We start from the raw sequence: 14778 nt of genomic DNA on the forward strand, positions 1-14778 counted from the left end.
ACTGTGAATTACCCAGTGTTTTTAAGTACCATGGTACCTAAAAAGAAATGTATGGTTATGGCGTGGCAGAGCGCGGAGTGGAGGGCTGGCACCTCTGCTGCCAGGAGAGCTGGCTTTGGAAGAGCAGAGACTGCTGCTGGTAGGAGGCTGATTTTCTTTTCTCTGCTATGATTTTACACTCCCCGTGCTGAGGACACAGCTCTGGAAGAGCCCCCCAGTCTCTTGCTCTCCTGTGTCGGTGCTGCGCAAAGGAACGATCCGGCTGGGGTTGGATGGGAGAGGGGGAGCGGCGAAAGGAGGCGGGAGGGATCAGGCTGGTCCTTCACAGGCCCTGCCCAGGCCCCTGCTGAGTCCCAGGGTACGTTCCCACACAAAGGTTCAGTTTCTTATGAACAAAACCCATTTGCAGTCAGCCCAGCTGATCAGCCTTGATCAGTGTTTTGATCCAAAATAGGCTCAGAAGAGTAAACAAACAATTTTCGGGGGAAAAAAATAACCTTGTGCATCACGTGTCTTAATACACTAGTACTTAGCCCAAACGTGTAGGCGCTTCTTTTATATTTATGGCATTGAATCCAACAAAGCTGAAGAAAACTAATCACTTTGACCTGCTTTTCTGGGAATACAAGGTCTCAGAATGAAATCTACCGTTCCTATAGAGAGAAGATATATGTGCTTGGGAGAGAAAGCAAGCTGGTGCCAAATTCCTGTCTTCTGACTTCGTTATAATAAAAGTTCACATGTCACTTCAAAAGCTGTGCTTAATTCAGAATATAAAATTGTTTAAAGCAATTAATTACCTTTTAGGACAGGGTGTTTTCTAAGTGTGCTTGCTACTCCAGCAACTTGCAGCAGGGACCTCTAACATCCTGCTGCTGCTAGCAGATGTGCAGTATGATGCAAAATGAAAAAGCTTCTATACAGTTACAGTTCATTTGCTAAAAACCTATTTCCACGTCTTCTCTGTAGTGTGGGGTTTTTTTTGTTGTTTTTTTTTTTTTTTTTTTCACAAGACAAAACAAAATGAAGGGGTTTTCATCTGACACATGTATCCCAGTGGGAGGGTTTATACTGGCCAGCTGCAATGCCTATATGGTGGCAACTGCACTCCTTGGCTGTTTTTTACAACCTTGGTCAGTGGTAACCGATAGCTCCTCTCTGAGGTACCAAGCACAACAATGTCATATTTTGCAGTGGAACAAACAGAACACGGCATTGATGTAATAGTGCAGAGTTTACAGACATCCTTCCAGAAATGTCTATGTCTTAATCTGCTGGAACCCTGCATAAAAAGGCTTGTGAAGGGAATATGCTATCTAGGCAACCTCTCCGGTTCTCCAACACAGATGCAAAACAACTGCTCCTAGAATGGAAAAAAAGGGTAAGGTAAGCCTTTAATTATGTTTTGACTGAATGCAACCAAGAAAAAAATGAATCAGAGAAAAACAATCTTGACCCATAAGGATCTGCAAAAGCAAACACTGAAGCACATGGGGCTGTGTCTGTGTGGGGAAAGGGACCGTAGGAAATTTTGAAGATATGTTTGTTTATAATGTGTTTGTAGGGGAAGGCTATCATTTAATCTCTGTCCTAAAAGCCGACCAATGGTCTAACAAATGAAAATTTGTTTCACATTAGAGACTTGTTCTTTCAAAATGAGAATTTTAAGTGCACAATGTTCTGTCCTAAAATATTTCAATTCTAGTCTGAATTCCTATACCAGCGGGGATTATGAGATCACACTGTCTGTAAACTCCTCTTTCATCCATCTGTTCCCCTACTACTTTCCCTGATAACTTCTGAACCTTCAGGCTAATTTCCACCAAATTTGACAAAGCAGAGATATGATGGAGGCTGCATTAATAATCTATGGTGAAAACTTCCAGGAAAATTACATGTCTGGGTAGAAAGAGAAATAAAATATTTCCTGAATTTACCATGCTCAAAGGCTGGCCTAACTGAGCTCTTCACTGTTTTCAAGAGGTGGCTACGGGCCAGCATGCATGTAGCTACAAACCAGCTACAGAATGAGCACATAGTCCTGCTTGCCCAGCTACACAGATGGGGACATAGGTTTTGTGAAAGGCCACGAGGGAAGTGAGTATGCATGTGAGTGTGAGTCTGGAAAGAGGGAGAGGGACCGGTCACAGGGAACTGAAGGCATTAGTTGCACCAATCCAGATAGACAACTTGATAGACAAAAGATAGACAACCTTTTATCAGATGTGTCTTCTTTCATCTAGGATGTGGACTTCAGTAGCAGAGCTGAATTGCTCTCACGACAGCAGACTTCTAGAAAGTTTTCTAAGTGTTTAAAATTTGCTTTTACTCAGGCATTTTTACATGAGTAACACTGATATTTATGAAATTTTAAAATAAAAATACTGTGACGTATAAGCCTCCAAAATACTACTGTATAAAAAGTTGGTTTTACTGCAAGTAACTGACTGAACTGAAACAGCATAATCTTATGAAATAGGCTAGTGAATGCTTTTTGTTCCTTCCCCATCAGAAAGAGGTAATGAACTCTATCTGCAAGACGATTTGAAAACTTCAGCTAGCCTAAATTGTAGCTGCATATCAGGCTGTAATCTGATGGGGAGGAATTCAACACTACAGCTCTCTTTACCCATGAGAACTCACTGCCAGGTCAGGGTTTAATTTAGAAGTGTCTTGCACAAACCATATTATACCAGAAATCAACATACTGCGCTTTGCAAGCGATACAGGTGCTGATTTTGATCTAGAAAACCTCATGTGAGATAGTCTTAGCTGTGCTGGGCTGCGAGGTTGCTCTTTTGCCTGTGTTGATTCATTTCAACAATTGCATTAAGTGAGATTAGAGATGCTGCACATTTAGGACATGTAGTGGGAGGACTCAGCCACCCACATACAGACTGGGTCAATGCCTCACCAGGGTGAAATGTAGAGATAACATTTCTGGATGCAATAAATTATTTCTTTCTAGAATAACTGGCCTTAGAAACCACAAGGAAAAAACGCCATTCTGAATTTAGTCTTCAGTAGTGCAGAGGATCTTATTCAAGAACTATTGGTGGTTGAGCTGCTCCATAGTAGCAACCACAATATAATTAAGCGTAACACTATAGGAAGAGAGCAAGACAAATAAAGCAAACGGATATTCAATTTTAAGGAATTGACCTATGCAAAAATGGGGAAAAATGCCAGAAATCCCTAAATGAGCAGTTCAAAAGCAAGAAACCTACAAAAAAGCTTAAAAAATACTGTACTAGAAGCCAAGGTAAAATGTCTGACAAATAGAATACTGTGGCCCAAACTTCCCCCTTGCACTACTCAGTGAGAAAGTTAAGGAGGCTATCGTGAGGCAAGCAGGGAAGCCCAGAAAAACGTGGCACGCACAATGTAAACAGGAAACAAAGACGGCTAAACTGGATGAGTAGCTGATAAAGGATGTTCAAACTGTTAGTGAAAAGTTTACATGATGCTCAACTTAGAACCAGTCCTCACAATGCAGAAGGGGTCCCAGGATCATTGCTGAGAGCTTCCTGGTGGCTCCATGGGCAGCAGCAGCCAAAAATCCAAGAAAACAGGGAGCATCATGAGGAAGAGCATTGAAAACAGGGATTTTGTAGATTTTGCTCAGGTTTCAGTGGGTACTGGCAGGTTGAAAAAGGCATTAGAAAAAGTAATGGCGCCAAAGCGCATGGAAAAATACGAAAAGGACCATGCAGTGATGGCTCGCTAAGGCAGCAACTGTGGACATCAGTGAGGTAGCTGCCACTAGCCCTCTGTCAGCTTTGGGGAGGCCGGTGGACACACACGCAGGTGGGAGGCCCGGTCTGGATCAAAGCCGAGCGAGGTCAGACGGTAGCCCGGCCTCCTCCGCCCTCCGGGAACACGACCAAGGCTGCAGCGGTAACGGGCGCCGGCACGGCGGGGCGGCCACCGCCCCCTCAGCGGGGGGTGACAGCCACGCGCTGGCCCCGCCCCTGCTCGCCGGGAGGGCCCCGCCCCTGTGACGTCACTGACACACCACCACCCCCCCCGTCCTCATTGGCGCGAGGCGGGGGGAGGCCGTCCACCCGCTCGGGAGGGAGGCGGGGGAGCGGCTCGCGCCGCGCAGGCGCGGTCGGCGGCCCCTGCCGGGGAGGGGGGAGGCCTCGCGAGACTTTGCGCGTGGCGGGCGTTTCGAGCCGTTGGCGCTCGAGCTTGGATGGCGGCCCCGCCCCTTCCGCGCGGGGCTCGCGCTCCCGGGGGCGGGGAGGCTACCGCCTCTCCTCAGCTTTCCCGCCATTTTCCGCTATCTCTCCCCCTTCCCGTCCTGCCGCCGCTGAGGTGAGTATCGAGCGGTGTGGGGCTGGGGCTCTCTCGCACCGGGGATGGGAGGGGGGGACACACAGAGCCGCCGCAGCGTCCCCGCTCCTCGCGTCCTGCCCTGTCCTGCTCCGGGGCGGCTCTTTAGCCGCGATTACCCTTGGGGCTGTGTAGGCAGCAGCTGTCCCAAAGCTGGGACCTGGCCGGCGGGCGTTTGAGCTCAGCGGCGCTGGGATAAAGCTCCCGAGAGACCCACTCGTGCGGGCTGAGGTAGCTGTGGCGGTTAGGCGTCCCCGTGCTGGGGACGGGGATCGTGGACAGCCTCCTCAGGGCTCCGAAGGTTTTATTTGTGTTTGATGGCGGCTTGAGTGGCAGTGGCGGTGTGCTTTGATGATCTGCATACACATACGTAAAGCTATGTGCGCCCCTTTTTATTTATTTATTTTGATGACAGCCCTTTTTTTTTTAGCACGGAAGGCAGAGGACTGTTGGAAGGCTGCCCTCTGAGATGAAACTTGCATAACAAATGCTATTTCTTACATAATCTGTAACTCTAAGCTAATTTCAGTAAACACAGAATTTTAGAAGGATGAGTTTACTTGTTCAGCACTCCTGCCCTCCAGGCCGGCTGGCAAAGTGGGGTTTTCTGGTGGAATGTATGTTCTAGAAACAAAGTATGAAGTAATACCAAACTAAAGAAAAAGGCCTGGATATTACCAGAGTGTTGCAGACAAGGTCTTCTGACTTGATAATTTATCCTATTCTTTGCTGTCTGTTGTACTTTAGGATCCCAAAGCTGATGATTTGTTTGCTGTGAAACAGCAAAACAGCAAACTCCCTTTTCTTGTAACTTTTGTGATTATTTTCACGAGTATTTACGCTGATCTTAATTTTTTTATAATTGGTCAAAAACCTGCATTATTCTGTTGAGATATTTTTATGTTGAAGACTTTCTTGTTCAATTTTCAGAGGAAACTTTGAAATGAAGATTTAGAAGATAAGATTCTGCTCTCTGCTGAAGTAAAAAAAAAAAATCTTTATAAGCAAGATCTTGAAGTGCAATGTAACATCACTGTAGTTTGTTTTTAGAACAAGTTGAAAGCTACTTTCATTTTGGAAGAGTTAAAATGATTGTGGGTGGTTTTTTTATTTGTGAGGAAAACTATATAAGTAAATCACTTTTGCAGGCCAGTGAATTATATAATATTTACAACTGTTGCTTTTAAAGTAATGGTAGTATTATTCTATTTTAATAGTAAATTTATGTGAATTAAAGACAAACATACAAACATAAGTGCTTGCAAAGATTGGGGATTTAATTGATGTAAAAATGTTTCCTGATTTGATGAACAAATTATGTTAAGATATCCCTGAAAAAAAAATTGATTTCGAATCTTTGAATAGCCACTCTAATCCAGCCACTCAACACCAGTTTTCTGGTGTAATCTGACACTTCCTTTTTCCTGTGCAGACTCTTTTTATTAAAATACTGAATGGTCATTTAAAATGACAAAAAATTTACAACTGAAATAATACTGCAGATTTTTTTATCTATTTGGATCTTTCCTGCTCACAAAAAATACTTTGATCATGAGCTGTGGAAATGATTTTGTGGAAACTCTTAAGAAAATTGGATATCCAAAAGCCGATGAGCTTAATGGAGACGATTTTGACTGGCTGTTTGAATCTTCAGAAGACAAATCATTTCTGGAGTGGTTTTGTGGAAATGTAAATGAGCAGAATGTGATATCTGAAAAAGAACTGCAAGATTTTGATAATCTCCTTGAGTCTGGTAAGCCAATTTTGGAAGGAAGCGCACTGGATGAAGTCCTTAAAACGATGAAGCCCTTGGATTCAGAGAGCAGCAGCCAAGAGAAGGATGAAGAAGAGGAGGAACTGAAGAATTTAGAGGATGAGCTTCAAACTCTTCAGAAGTTAAAAAAACTTCAAATTTATCGGCATAATAAGCTTCAAATGATGGTTTCTGTCAACAGTCATATGTTACAAACATTAAAAAGTAAAGAGGAGGAAGCACGTAAAGATTTGAAAGAAGGACTGGAAGTGTTTACTGCAGCAAATAATAAGCTTAATAATGAACTGCTGTCTCTTACGGATGCAGCTAAGAAACTGGCCTCTTTCTTCACTGATTCAGATCAAGGGTCAGCTCTACAGCCAGTGTTTTTTTCCCAACTTCCTTTGGACAAGTATTTGTCTCAGGAAGAACAAAGCACTGCAGCACTTGCCTCATACATAAGAAACCATTTTTGTCAAGGTATGTCTGAACGGGATGAAGAATCACACAAAGGCAGCTCTCATCTTACAGTTACAAGCGAACAAGGCACTTGTGATGAGGCTAATGAAGTTTGTGAAGAGAGTCAAGAGATGGCCAGGTTCCAGACAGCATATATTTGTGCTCAATGTCAGCTAATTCGGATGGAAGCTAAAGAGGAGAGCATGAATTCAGCTATAAAATGCGCAGAGAGCATGCTGAAGGTAAGCTGCAAAAGTCGATAGAAGGTAGTGGAGCTTTTAAACAGGTGGGAATGTTCAACTGGATCTAGTAAAAGAAATTGCTGAGTTACTGTTATTTCAACTAATTTTACATAGTGGAAGTTGCACTTTTATGAAATTGTAGTCTTGCTCACAAAACTCCTCTTGTGAAGCAGCTCCAGTTCTTCAGTGTGGCAGAGTACCTTTAACTTTACTTTCCAGAATTATTACCTTAAAATTCTAGAACTTATTAGTACCTTTCTAGTTAAGTTTAACTTTGAAATTTCAAATTATGACTGGCTGTTGGTTGTTTGTACAACAAAAGAGCTTAACTTTGGTTGAAATTTTGTGGTATTGGGGAGCTAATGATAAATATATTCCTGTTTATATTTCATAGCATAAACTTAAATTTTAGTTCGCTGACTCTTTTGAAACTCAAGTATTTGTACCAAATAAATCTGACAGTTGAAGCCTCAGAAATCTCTCAAGAAATGAGTGATGGGGAGGTATGGCTTCTGGGATTTAAGAATGTGAGGGAATCGTAACAGAAAGAAAAATATTAGTTTATGCCAGTCATGGACTAACTTGAGGCATCATGTTGGTTTGTATATTTTCATTTATGGATGACTAGCATATAGGTCTCGATTGATTAGAGAAATTTTAAAAAGATTGATTCTGATAGCAGTGTTGATAGTCATCCGCCTGAATATAGAAAATTATGTTTGCTTGTGAGATTTCAGTTAGACATGCTTGAAATCTGCCTGTTAAATAAAATACAGCTCTGCTATTTTTAACACAATACACTGTTTCTTGGCCCTGCAATGGAATTAAATTGCTATTTATTGAAATACTTATTTGATATCTACTTTGTAAATCTGTGTTTACCTTATGTTGTAAAGTTCCATAAAACTGCTTGTAGAGTTTGAGTTTTATTTTGTAGATAAAAAAAATGCAGTGATTTTAATGTAACATAAGTAGATGAATCTTGTGTGAACTGAAGAAATATGTTTGAGAAGTGGCTTGGGGGAGAACTGGGAAGAAACTGAAAAATTTTTTTGGTTTATGCAGGATAATGGAAAACGAGAAGACCTCGATGCCAAAATATCTAGCTTAAATGATGAAATTTCAACAATTAAACAAGATGTAATTCGGATAAGCAATGAAGAGCTGCTTCCCCTTCTGAAAGAGAATGCACAACTTTTGAGCGCGCCTGTGCTGAAAAGGTACTTGGATCATCAGATTGCTCAGCATGACACTTATGCTTCAAGACAAAATAAAATATGCAGGCATTTGATAAGACAGAAAGCATCATTTGAACTTATTGAGCTAGCCTATGAAATGGAGTTGAAAAAACACCAGGAGGTCTGCTGTGAACTTGAAAATTTGGTAGAATCTCTGAAACAGAGCAGTAATGAGTTGCAACAGAGATTACAGGTGATAACTGAGCAAACTCAACGTGCAAAGCCAAGAAATACTATTAGTTCAGAGGATGGTTTCTCTTGCAGGTAAGCATTATAGTCACTACTGAACTTTGATTTACTTTGAAATAATACTGGGGAGGTAAAGGCTTAGGTGAGCTAAGTTTTTTCTGTTGCTAAGGTCTTAGTTACTTGCTATAGCTAACTAGTATTTTGAATTCTCCAGAGCTGAAGCACTGAAGATATGAGACTTGCCTTTTGCTTATCCTTTGAAATTCTTTTCAGGCTTGCCTGAGGAAAAACTGTTCAATTATCAGTCTTGTTAATACTGCTAAGCATTCCTAAGTAATAACCAAAATATGATGAATGTTTAAAGCCAAACCTGTCTTATATGGTGCCCTGTTCTAGGACCTCTTGGAAGTTGTTCTAGAAGTACAGATGTAGAGAGCTGTTAAGAACAGTGATTTCCCAGATCATATGCATGACCTTACTAGTTTAGCTTGCAAAACCCCCGATGTGGTAGAATAGAGGAATGACTCTTCCAATATTTGAAATGTTAAAGTGTTTTTACTGCTTGATTTGTTATCTGGATTCAGTGTCACCCATGTAGAGGTCTGTTTTTTCGCCATCTAAGTAATTAGGTCTCCTTATGGCTCAGGTGATGGGTGATAGGATTAGGTGATTAGGAGTGTCTGCTGTGTTGCTGTCACTTCAAGACTCTAAAGCTTTTGATGAGGTATATTGTACAATTATAGATGTGTTAATGTCAGACTTAATCATTGTTCAAAACCATACTCACCTATCAATAATTAAAAAACACTTAAAGCACCATTTTTAGAAAGGAGGAAAAGTCTGACATTAATAATTGATAGCTGAGTATGGTTTTGAACAATGAATAACTGCAAGCATTAGGCAGCATTACTTTTGTTCCTGTTGTGTGTTTGCACTGGCAACTTGTAAAATTTTTGTTCAGATTTATTAGGTTTCCAGATCACTGAATGTCGTCTGGCTACTTTTTCACTTTTGTTTGTTTGAGCCCAGAGGGCAACTGAGCACTATGCAGCTGTTCACTCATGCCTTCCCCTGACACAGCTCTGGGAAGGAGAAAATGAAACAAAAGTCTCAGGGATCAAGATAAGGATAGAGAGGGGTAACTCACCCATTATGGGCACTGGCAAAAGACAGATTCCCTAGGGGAAGAAAAACCCCCATTACTTTAATTCAAACGCTAACACCACCACCACTTAACATACAGAGTGGGACAGTGAGAAATATAACCACATCTTAAAAACACTTTCCCCCCACCCCTCCCTTCTTCCTGGGCTCAGCTGTGCTCCTGATTTCTCTACCTCCTCCCCCTGCAGCCCCACAGGGAGCAGGGGATGGCGGGTTACAGTCAGTCTGTTTCTCCTTCCTCCCCAGAGGGAGGACTCCTCTTGTTCTCCCCTGCTCCAGTGTGGCTCCCCTCTCACAGGGGACAGACCTCTATGAACTCTCCCTGGCGTGATTCCTTCCTGAACTGCACCAGCGTGGGTCAGCCCCGTAAGTTGCAGTCCTCCCAGCGCTAAACTACAACAGCGGGGGCTGCTTCTTCCCACAGAGTCCCGGCCTTCGTTGGGTGCAGCCGCCTGCCCTGATGTGGGCTCTTCCACAGGCTGCAGGCAGATCTCTGCTCCACCGTGGACCTCCGTGGGTGACACAGGGGTGGCCCTGTCATTTCACCCCAGGATGCAGGGGGGAGGGCTCTTCTTCCATGCACCTCCCTCACTTCATTCTTCCACTGACCTTGGTGTTTGCATCGATGTCCTCCTTGCAAGTTGTCCTCCTATTCCCAGGTTCCCCTTCTTAAATACATTATTGCAGAGGTGCAGCTGATTGGCTTGGCCCTGGCCAGAGGCAGGTCCATCTTGGAGCCAGGGGAGTTTTGAGAAGCTTCTCACAGGGGCCACTGGTGTAGCTCCCTCCCCTGCTACCAAGAACCCTGCCACACAAACCCAGAACATTTTTAAAAAGGGAAGGGAAGTTGAAAGAGTTATAAGCCCTACAGGGTTTGTAAGTACAAGACACTTGAAAGAAACTCAGTTACTTTTGAAATATAGCTCCTGCTCTTATTAAAGCCAATCTGATTCTATATTGGGGCTCAACTCCTGAAGATTTTAATATGCAGAGCTGGGAATTGTAACCGAGCAAAGTTATGTGTAATAGTATTTTACTATTCCTCATCCAGTGAAAGGTTACAATTTGGTATAGTAAGTATTGCTGTCTTTTGCATGACTTATAACTAATTGGGGAATTTCTTAGCAGTCTCTTTATCAATAGAAAATGTTATAGACATTATTCTTACTTCTCATTGGCCCTTAAAGTCTGCTATTCTTCAGCACTTAAAATTGTGTCTTTGCAGTCTCTGAAGTGTTGGAAAATATTTGGCAAACGAACATTGTCAACTTCTCTTGACATTTGTTTTGTACTTACTAACTGTTACTTTGGTATTTCATTGCTGTTAATTTAATATTGAAATATTTTGGAGTCCTATTAATCATGTATCAGCTACATATATATATAGAATCATGAAATTGGTGGGAGATACAGCAGTGCAGTAAGAGTACCTTGAGCAATACTGTGCTTTACTAGTCCTGTCTTCTCAACATTAACATCTTCCCTTGACTAATAATGACAGGAATGCTTAGGAAACTTATAAATGCTTGTATGTCTAACTTCATTTGTTACAGGCTATATCAGCTTTTGGAAGGAGAAAATAAAAACCAACAATTTTTTAAAACATATGAAAGCCTAGAGCAGATGGCTCAGAAGTTAAAGCAGGACTGTGCTACAGTACAAGATCAGCTAGAAGCATCTTCTCGAGAACAGTATCTCCTTTTGTCCAAGCTGAAAAGTGATGTAGATACCCTTCACGATGCTCTGTATTGTGGAGGAAATGAGATACAGCTCCGTAGTCAGGTAATTATTAAAATCATTACTTTTTTTAATGGTTATTAAAATTATTACTTTAATGTGTGTAATGTTATTTTACTGAGGAAAAATGTAGTATCAAGGCTCTAGAGACACAAACTGGCTCCCACATGTCAGCAACAGATTTATTAGCATAATGATGATGGATGCAGTATTTATGTTGTTCTTAGCAAATGTTGGATTTTGTAACTGTTGACAGGTGATAATTTTTTGTTTCTGAGCAAATCATTGCCTCTAACTTAATTTCTTTCGATGGCATGTACAGTCCTGTGTTACTAGTAAGTTTCTGTGTGGGAAATGTGCTGTCTGAATATGGTGTCACTGGAAAACTCGTTTAAATTCCTCTTTATTTCAGATGGGCTTTTTTTTCTCCTGTTACCTCTTAACAACTGAATAGTATGGTTTGACCCCTTAAGAAGCCTGGCCATGGATGGCTTATTTGGACTAAATAAGAATATCTGAATTTTGAAGGACAGTTGTAGTAGGACAAGCCTGCTACAGTGCTCCCAAGTGCTGGGTTTAGAGCCTCTTTTAAATGGGAATAGAGGTTGTTAAAGGCAACTTGTTATGGTTTTTAAATAACTGTAGATATCTCAAAAGTGGATTGAGAGAAGTCTACTGTTACATAATACTTTCTTGGTTAAATACATAAATATATTTAGCACTTCCATCTGTCAAGTGAGCTTGCAACGTATAGAATAGTTTAATTGGAACAATATATATTTAAGGATTACATGTTATTAAATCAACTACTTTTCTATTGATTCAAGTTATCTCTTAATACATAGTGACATCTCTTTCTATTGCTACTGTTTCTCAAGAAGATTAATTCCATTAATAAGGAAATACTGTGCAAGTAGATGACTACTCTGCTTACACTGAACCATCATAAGAATCACAGTTGGGAAAACTGTAGCTGGTAGTTAATGATTTAATTTTAAAACTGAATTGGCTTTTTTGTTGTAGTTGTTTTGTTCCCTTTTAAGATTTCACTAGCTATGAAGACTTGTAATTGATTGAAAATGTCATTCAATCATCTGTCTAGTCGAAGGCTGGATTCTTATGGTCTTAACTCATCTGGTTTAGTGAAGAAATAAATGAAATTAGCTTTTCATAACCTAATGTGAGTACAGTTACATGGAGCTCAAAAGTTATATAAATTGAATGGAATCCCTTATCATCTGTGTTTCTATTTTTTGTGATTACTTTTCAATTACAAACTAAAGTGGCTTCCAAAAGTAAAATTACATTTCTAGTTCAGCTCGTGTATTAACAATATCAAAGTAATAATTTTTTGTCTTGTATTTTTTGTTAGGAACTTACTGAGCTGTTTCATCAACTGGAAGCTGATTTAAATAAACTAAATCAACTTCTTATGGATCTGATTGCTGATGTGAAGTCAAAGAGAAACTTTTTAGAGTCCAATAAGCTGCATCAGATGGAAAGAAACTTGTATGTGTATTTTTTCAAAGATGAAGACCGCTTGAAAGAAATGGTGGAGAAGCTTGAGCAGCAGTCTGAGGCCACAGCCAGTGGTCTGGAAGATTAGAATTTCACCGCTAGTGGAGTTCTTAAACAACTTCAATGTACTCTTAGGAAAGCAACACTTGTTAATGTAAACTGTCTACAAGTTTATGGAATAAATATTGGCTTTCCAGGCTAGCATTTATCTGTCATTGCAATGTATATTTAACTTCCACAGTTACCAAGTTTGGATTGTATGCTACTTTGTGGCTTTTGACATCTGCCTTCCGAGTTCAAATCTCAGTTCTGTCAAAGTTATTTGATATGAAGTAATATGTTGGTTATTTGAATTAATTACATTCAGACTGCTCTTCTGCTAGCCTGTAATTTGATTTTTTCACTGCATACAGCATAGCACAAGAAAGAGCATTTCATACCCTTGAGATAAGTTTTCTTGCATGCTAAGAACCTTTCATATGTGAACTGAAAACTAAATGCGGAGAAGGCATTCCAGATTTTGGAACATGAATGTAATGTACTCACTCTGAACAGGAGAATTCTCCAAGGCAGATATTCCATGATCGTTTCCCTTACAGTTCTAAGAAGATTTGGTTTTGTTAGAAATGTGTTGGAATATGTACCAGAATCTGTTTCAAGTACCAAGACCATTTGTTTTAAGGCCATTCTGATAACTCTTAATTTAACTTATTGCCTGTCTTCTCCGTTGAAACCAGTCCTTACTCATAGTGGGCTCTTCAGAGAAAAATAATTTTAAATTTACCTTTTGTATTTCTGAGTTTGCTCTGTATTTTATAGTGATAGGCATTTCAATTCAGAGTCCTGATGCTTTCATACTTCTGCTTTCATGTGCATTGTTGACTGTTTATCACATTTTTGTATAGCTTCCTAATATACCAATGGAACTAAACAGGCTTTTGTAGTATGGTTAACTTCCAGTCTTTTACATTTTGATGGGATCAGCTGTGCTTGCTTTCAAGTGTCGTACATATCGATGAAGGTTAGTAAATTAGCTTTAACTTTAGTAACAGTAGTGTTAAAACTATTTTGATGGCAGACTTTTAACTTATGTGAGTATAACTATTTTTAAATGTTTCAAATTTTTAACTTAGTGATTGAATGTCTTTATATCTGGGTTTCATGCTGCTTAACTTTATACATTGTGTTTATTATTAAATGCCAAACACTCTAAATTCAGTTCAGTGCTGTCAATATTTATGGCAAATCTATGTGTTGGTTTTAGACATATTCTCATGCATAGCATCTTGTTTATATTTAGTCTACTAGGTTCTCATTTGGATCTGCCCCTGAGACTTTAAGACTCTGCTTCCCATCCTGAGAAGTCAGGGAGGGTTTTTACCCTGTGTAGGAAAGAAGTGTTGCTTGTATAGTTAAGAGTTAGGAGGAGTTGTGCATGGGGAAAGATTATACTTCTGACTTTTGGAATGTCAGGGAAAAGAATGCCATTTCACATCTCTCCCTTTTGTATGCTTACTATAAAATCTGAGCTAGATGGGTATAGCCAATACTAGTGCAGCCAGATCGATATTTCTCTTTGAATCTGGATACAAATGTTGTAAGTATTCAAACTTGCAATCTGCCAGTGGTCTTGAGCTAAGAAAAATATCTTCATATAAACAGAGGAGATACTGTTTATTTGATGATTAAACTTGACTTGGAAGTCTACTTATGCAATGGATTTAGTGGGAGAAGGCCAGAGTACCAGGACTTCAGTTATTATCTTGTATAGGAAGAATTTATGTAACAGCAGTTTTTGGTAGAGTACAGCTTGGATCCTTTAAGCATTTTGAAAATGTTGGATATTTATCTTGTGTTTGTGGTAAGTTTTATGTTTTGTTCTGGTCTAAGTATATGAAGTCAACAAAGTCATCAGTATGGACACTGTGGCTTCTAATTCTCCCATATGTGTTGTATTTATGGGCTCTTTGTACGGCTATAGGCCAACTGGAAAAGCAACTGCTTTTCTAAAAAGGGTAAAATTTACAACAGCAATAGCTGTTGTCAAAACTTGTAGAGACTTCAGATGTTGCTGACCTGTTTCCTATACTGACAAATAAACTGTAGTATCTATTTCAATGTTATTAGTATTTCATAGTACTTG

The 14778-nt window shown here is 40.2% G+C and overlaps 1 protein-coding gene across 1 annotated transcript; it reads left to right on the plus strand.

The window, feature by feature from the left end:
• The first annotated feature begins 4181 nt into the window (after positions 1-4181).
• On the plus strand, positions 4182-13566 carry HAUS3 (HAUS augmin like complex subunit 3). The gene is made up of 5 exons (XM_032987336.2): positions 4182-4317; positions 5266-6789; positions 7855-8291; positions 10934-11162; positions 12490-13566. The coding sequence occupies exons 2-5, from the start codon at positions 5887-5889 to the stop codon at positions 12721-12723; spliced, it is 1803 nt and encodes a 600-aa protein (XP_032843227.1). The 5' UTR covers positions 4182-4317; positions 5266-5886; the 3' UTR covers positions 12724-13566.
• Positions 13567-14778: the final 1212 nt, after the last annotated feature.

This window comes from Tyto alba, unplaced genomic scaffold (assembly GCF_018691265.1).
Source record: "Tyto alba isolate M040663 unplaced genomic scaffold, T.alba_DEE_v4.0 Super-Scaffold_6, whole genome shotgun sequence".
NCBI classification, from domain to species: domain Eukaryota; kingdom Metazoa; phylum Chordata; class Aves; order Strigiformes; family Tytonidae; genus Tyto; species Tyto alba.

Excerpts from the sequence above, each read along its gene's own strand:
- HAUS3 (XM_032987336.2), top strand. The coding sequence starts at position 5,887 with ATGAGCTGTGGAAATGATTTTGTGGAAACTCTTAAGAAAATTGGATAT. Across the intron at positions 8,292-10,933 it reads GAGGATGGTTTCTCTTGCAG|GCTATATCAGCTTTTGGAAG; the intron begins GTAAGCATTATA and ends CATTTGTTACAG. Across the intron at positions 11,163-12,489 it reads AGATACAGCTCCGTAGTCAG|GAACTTACTGAGCTGTTTCA; the intron begins GTAATTATTAAA and ends ATTTTTTGTTAG.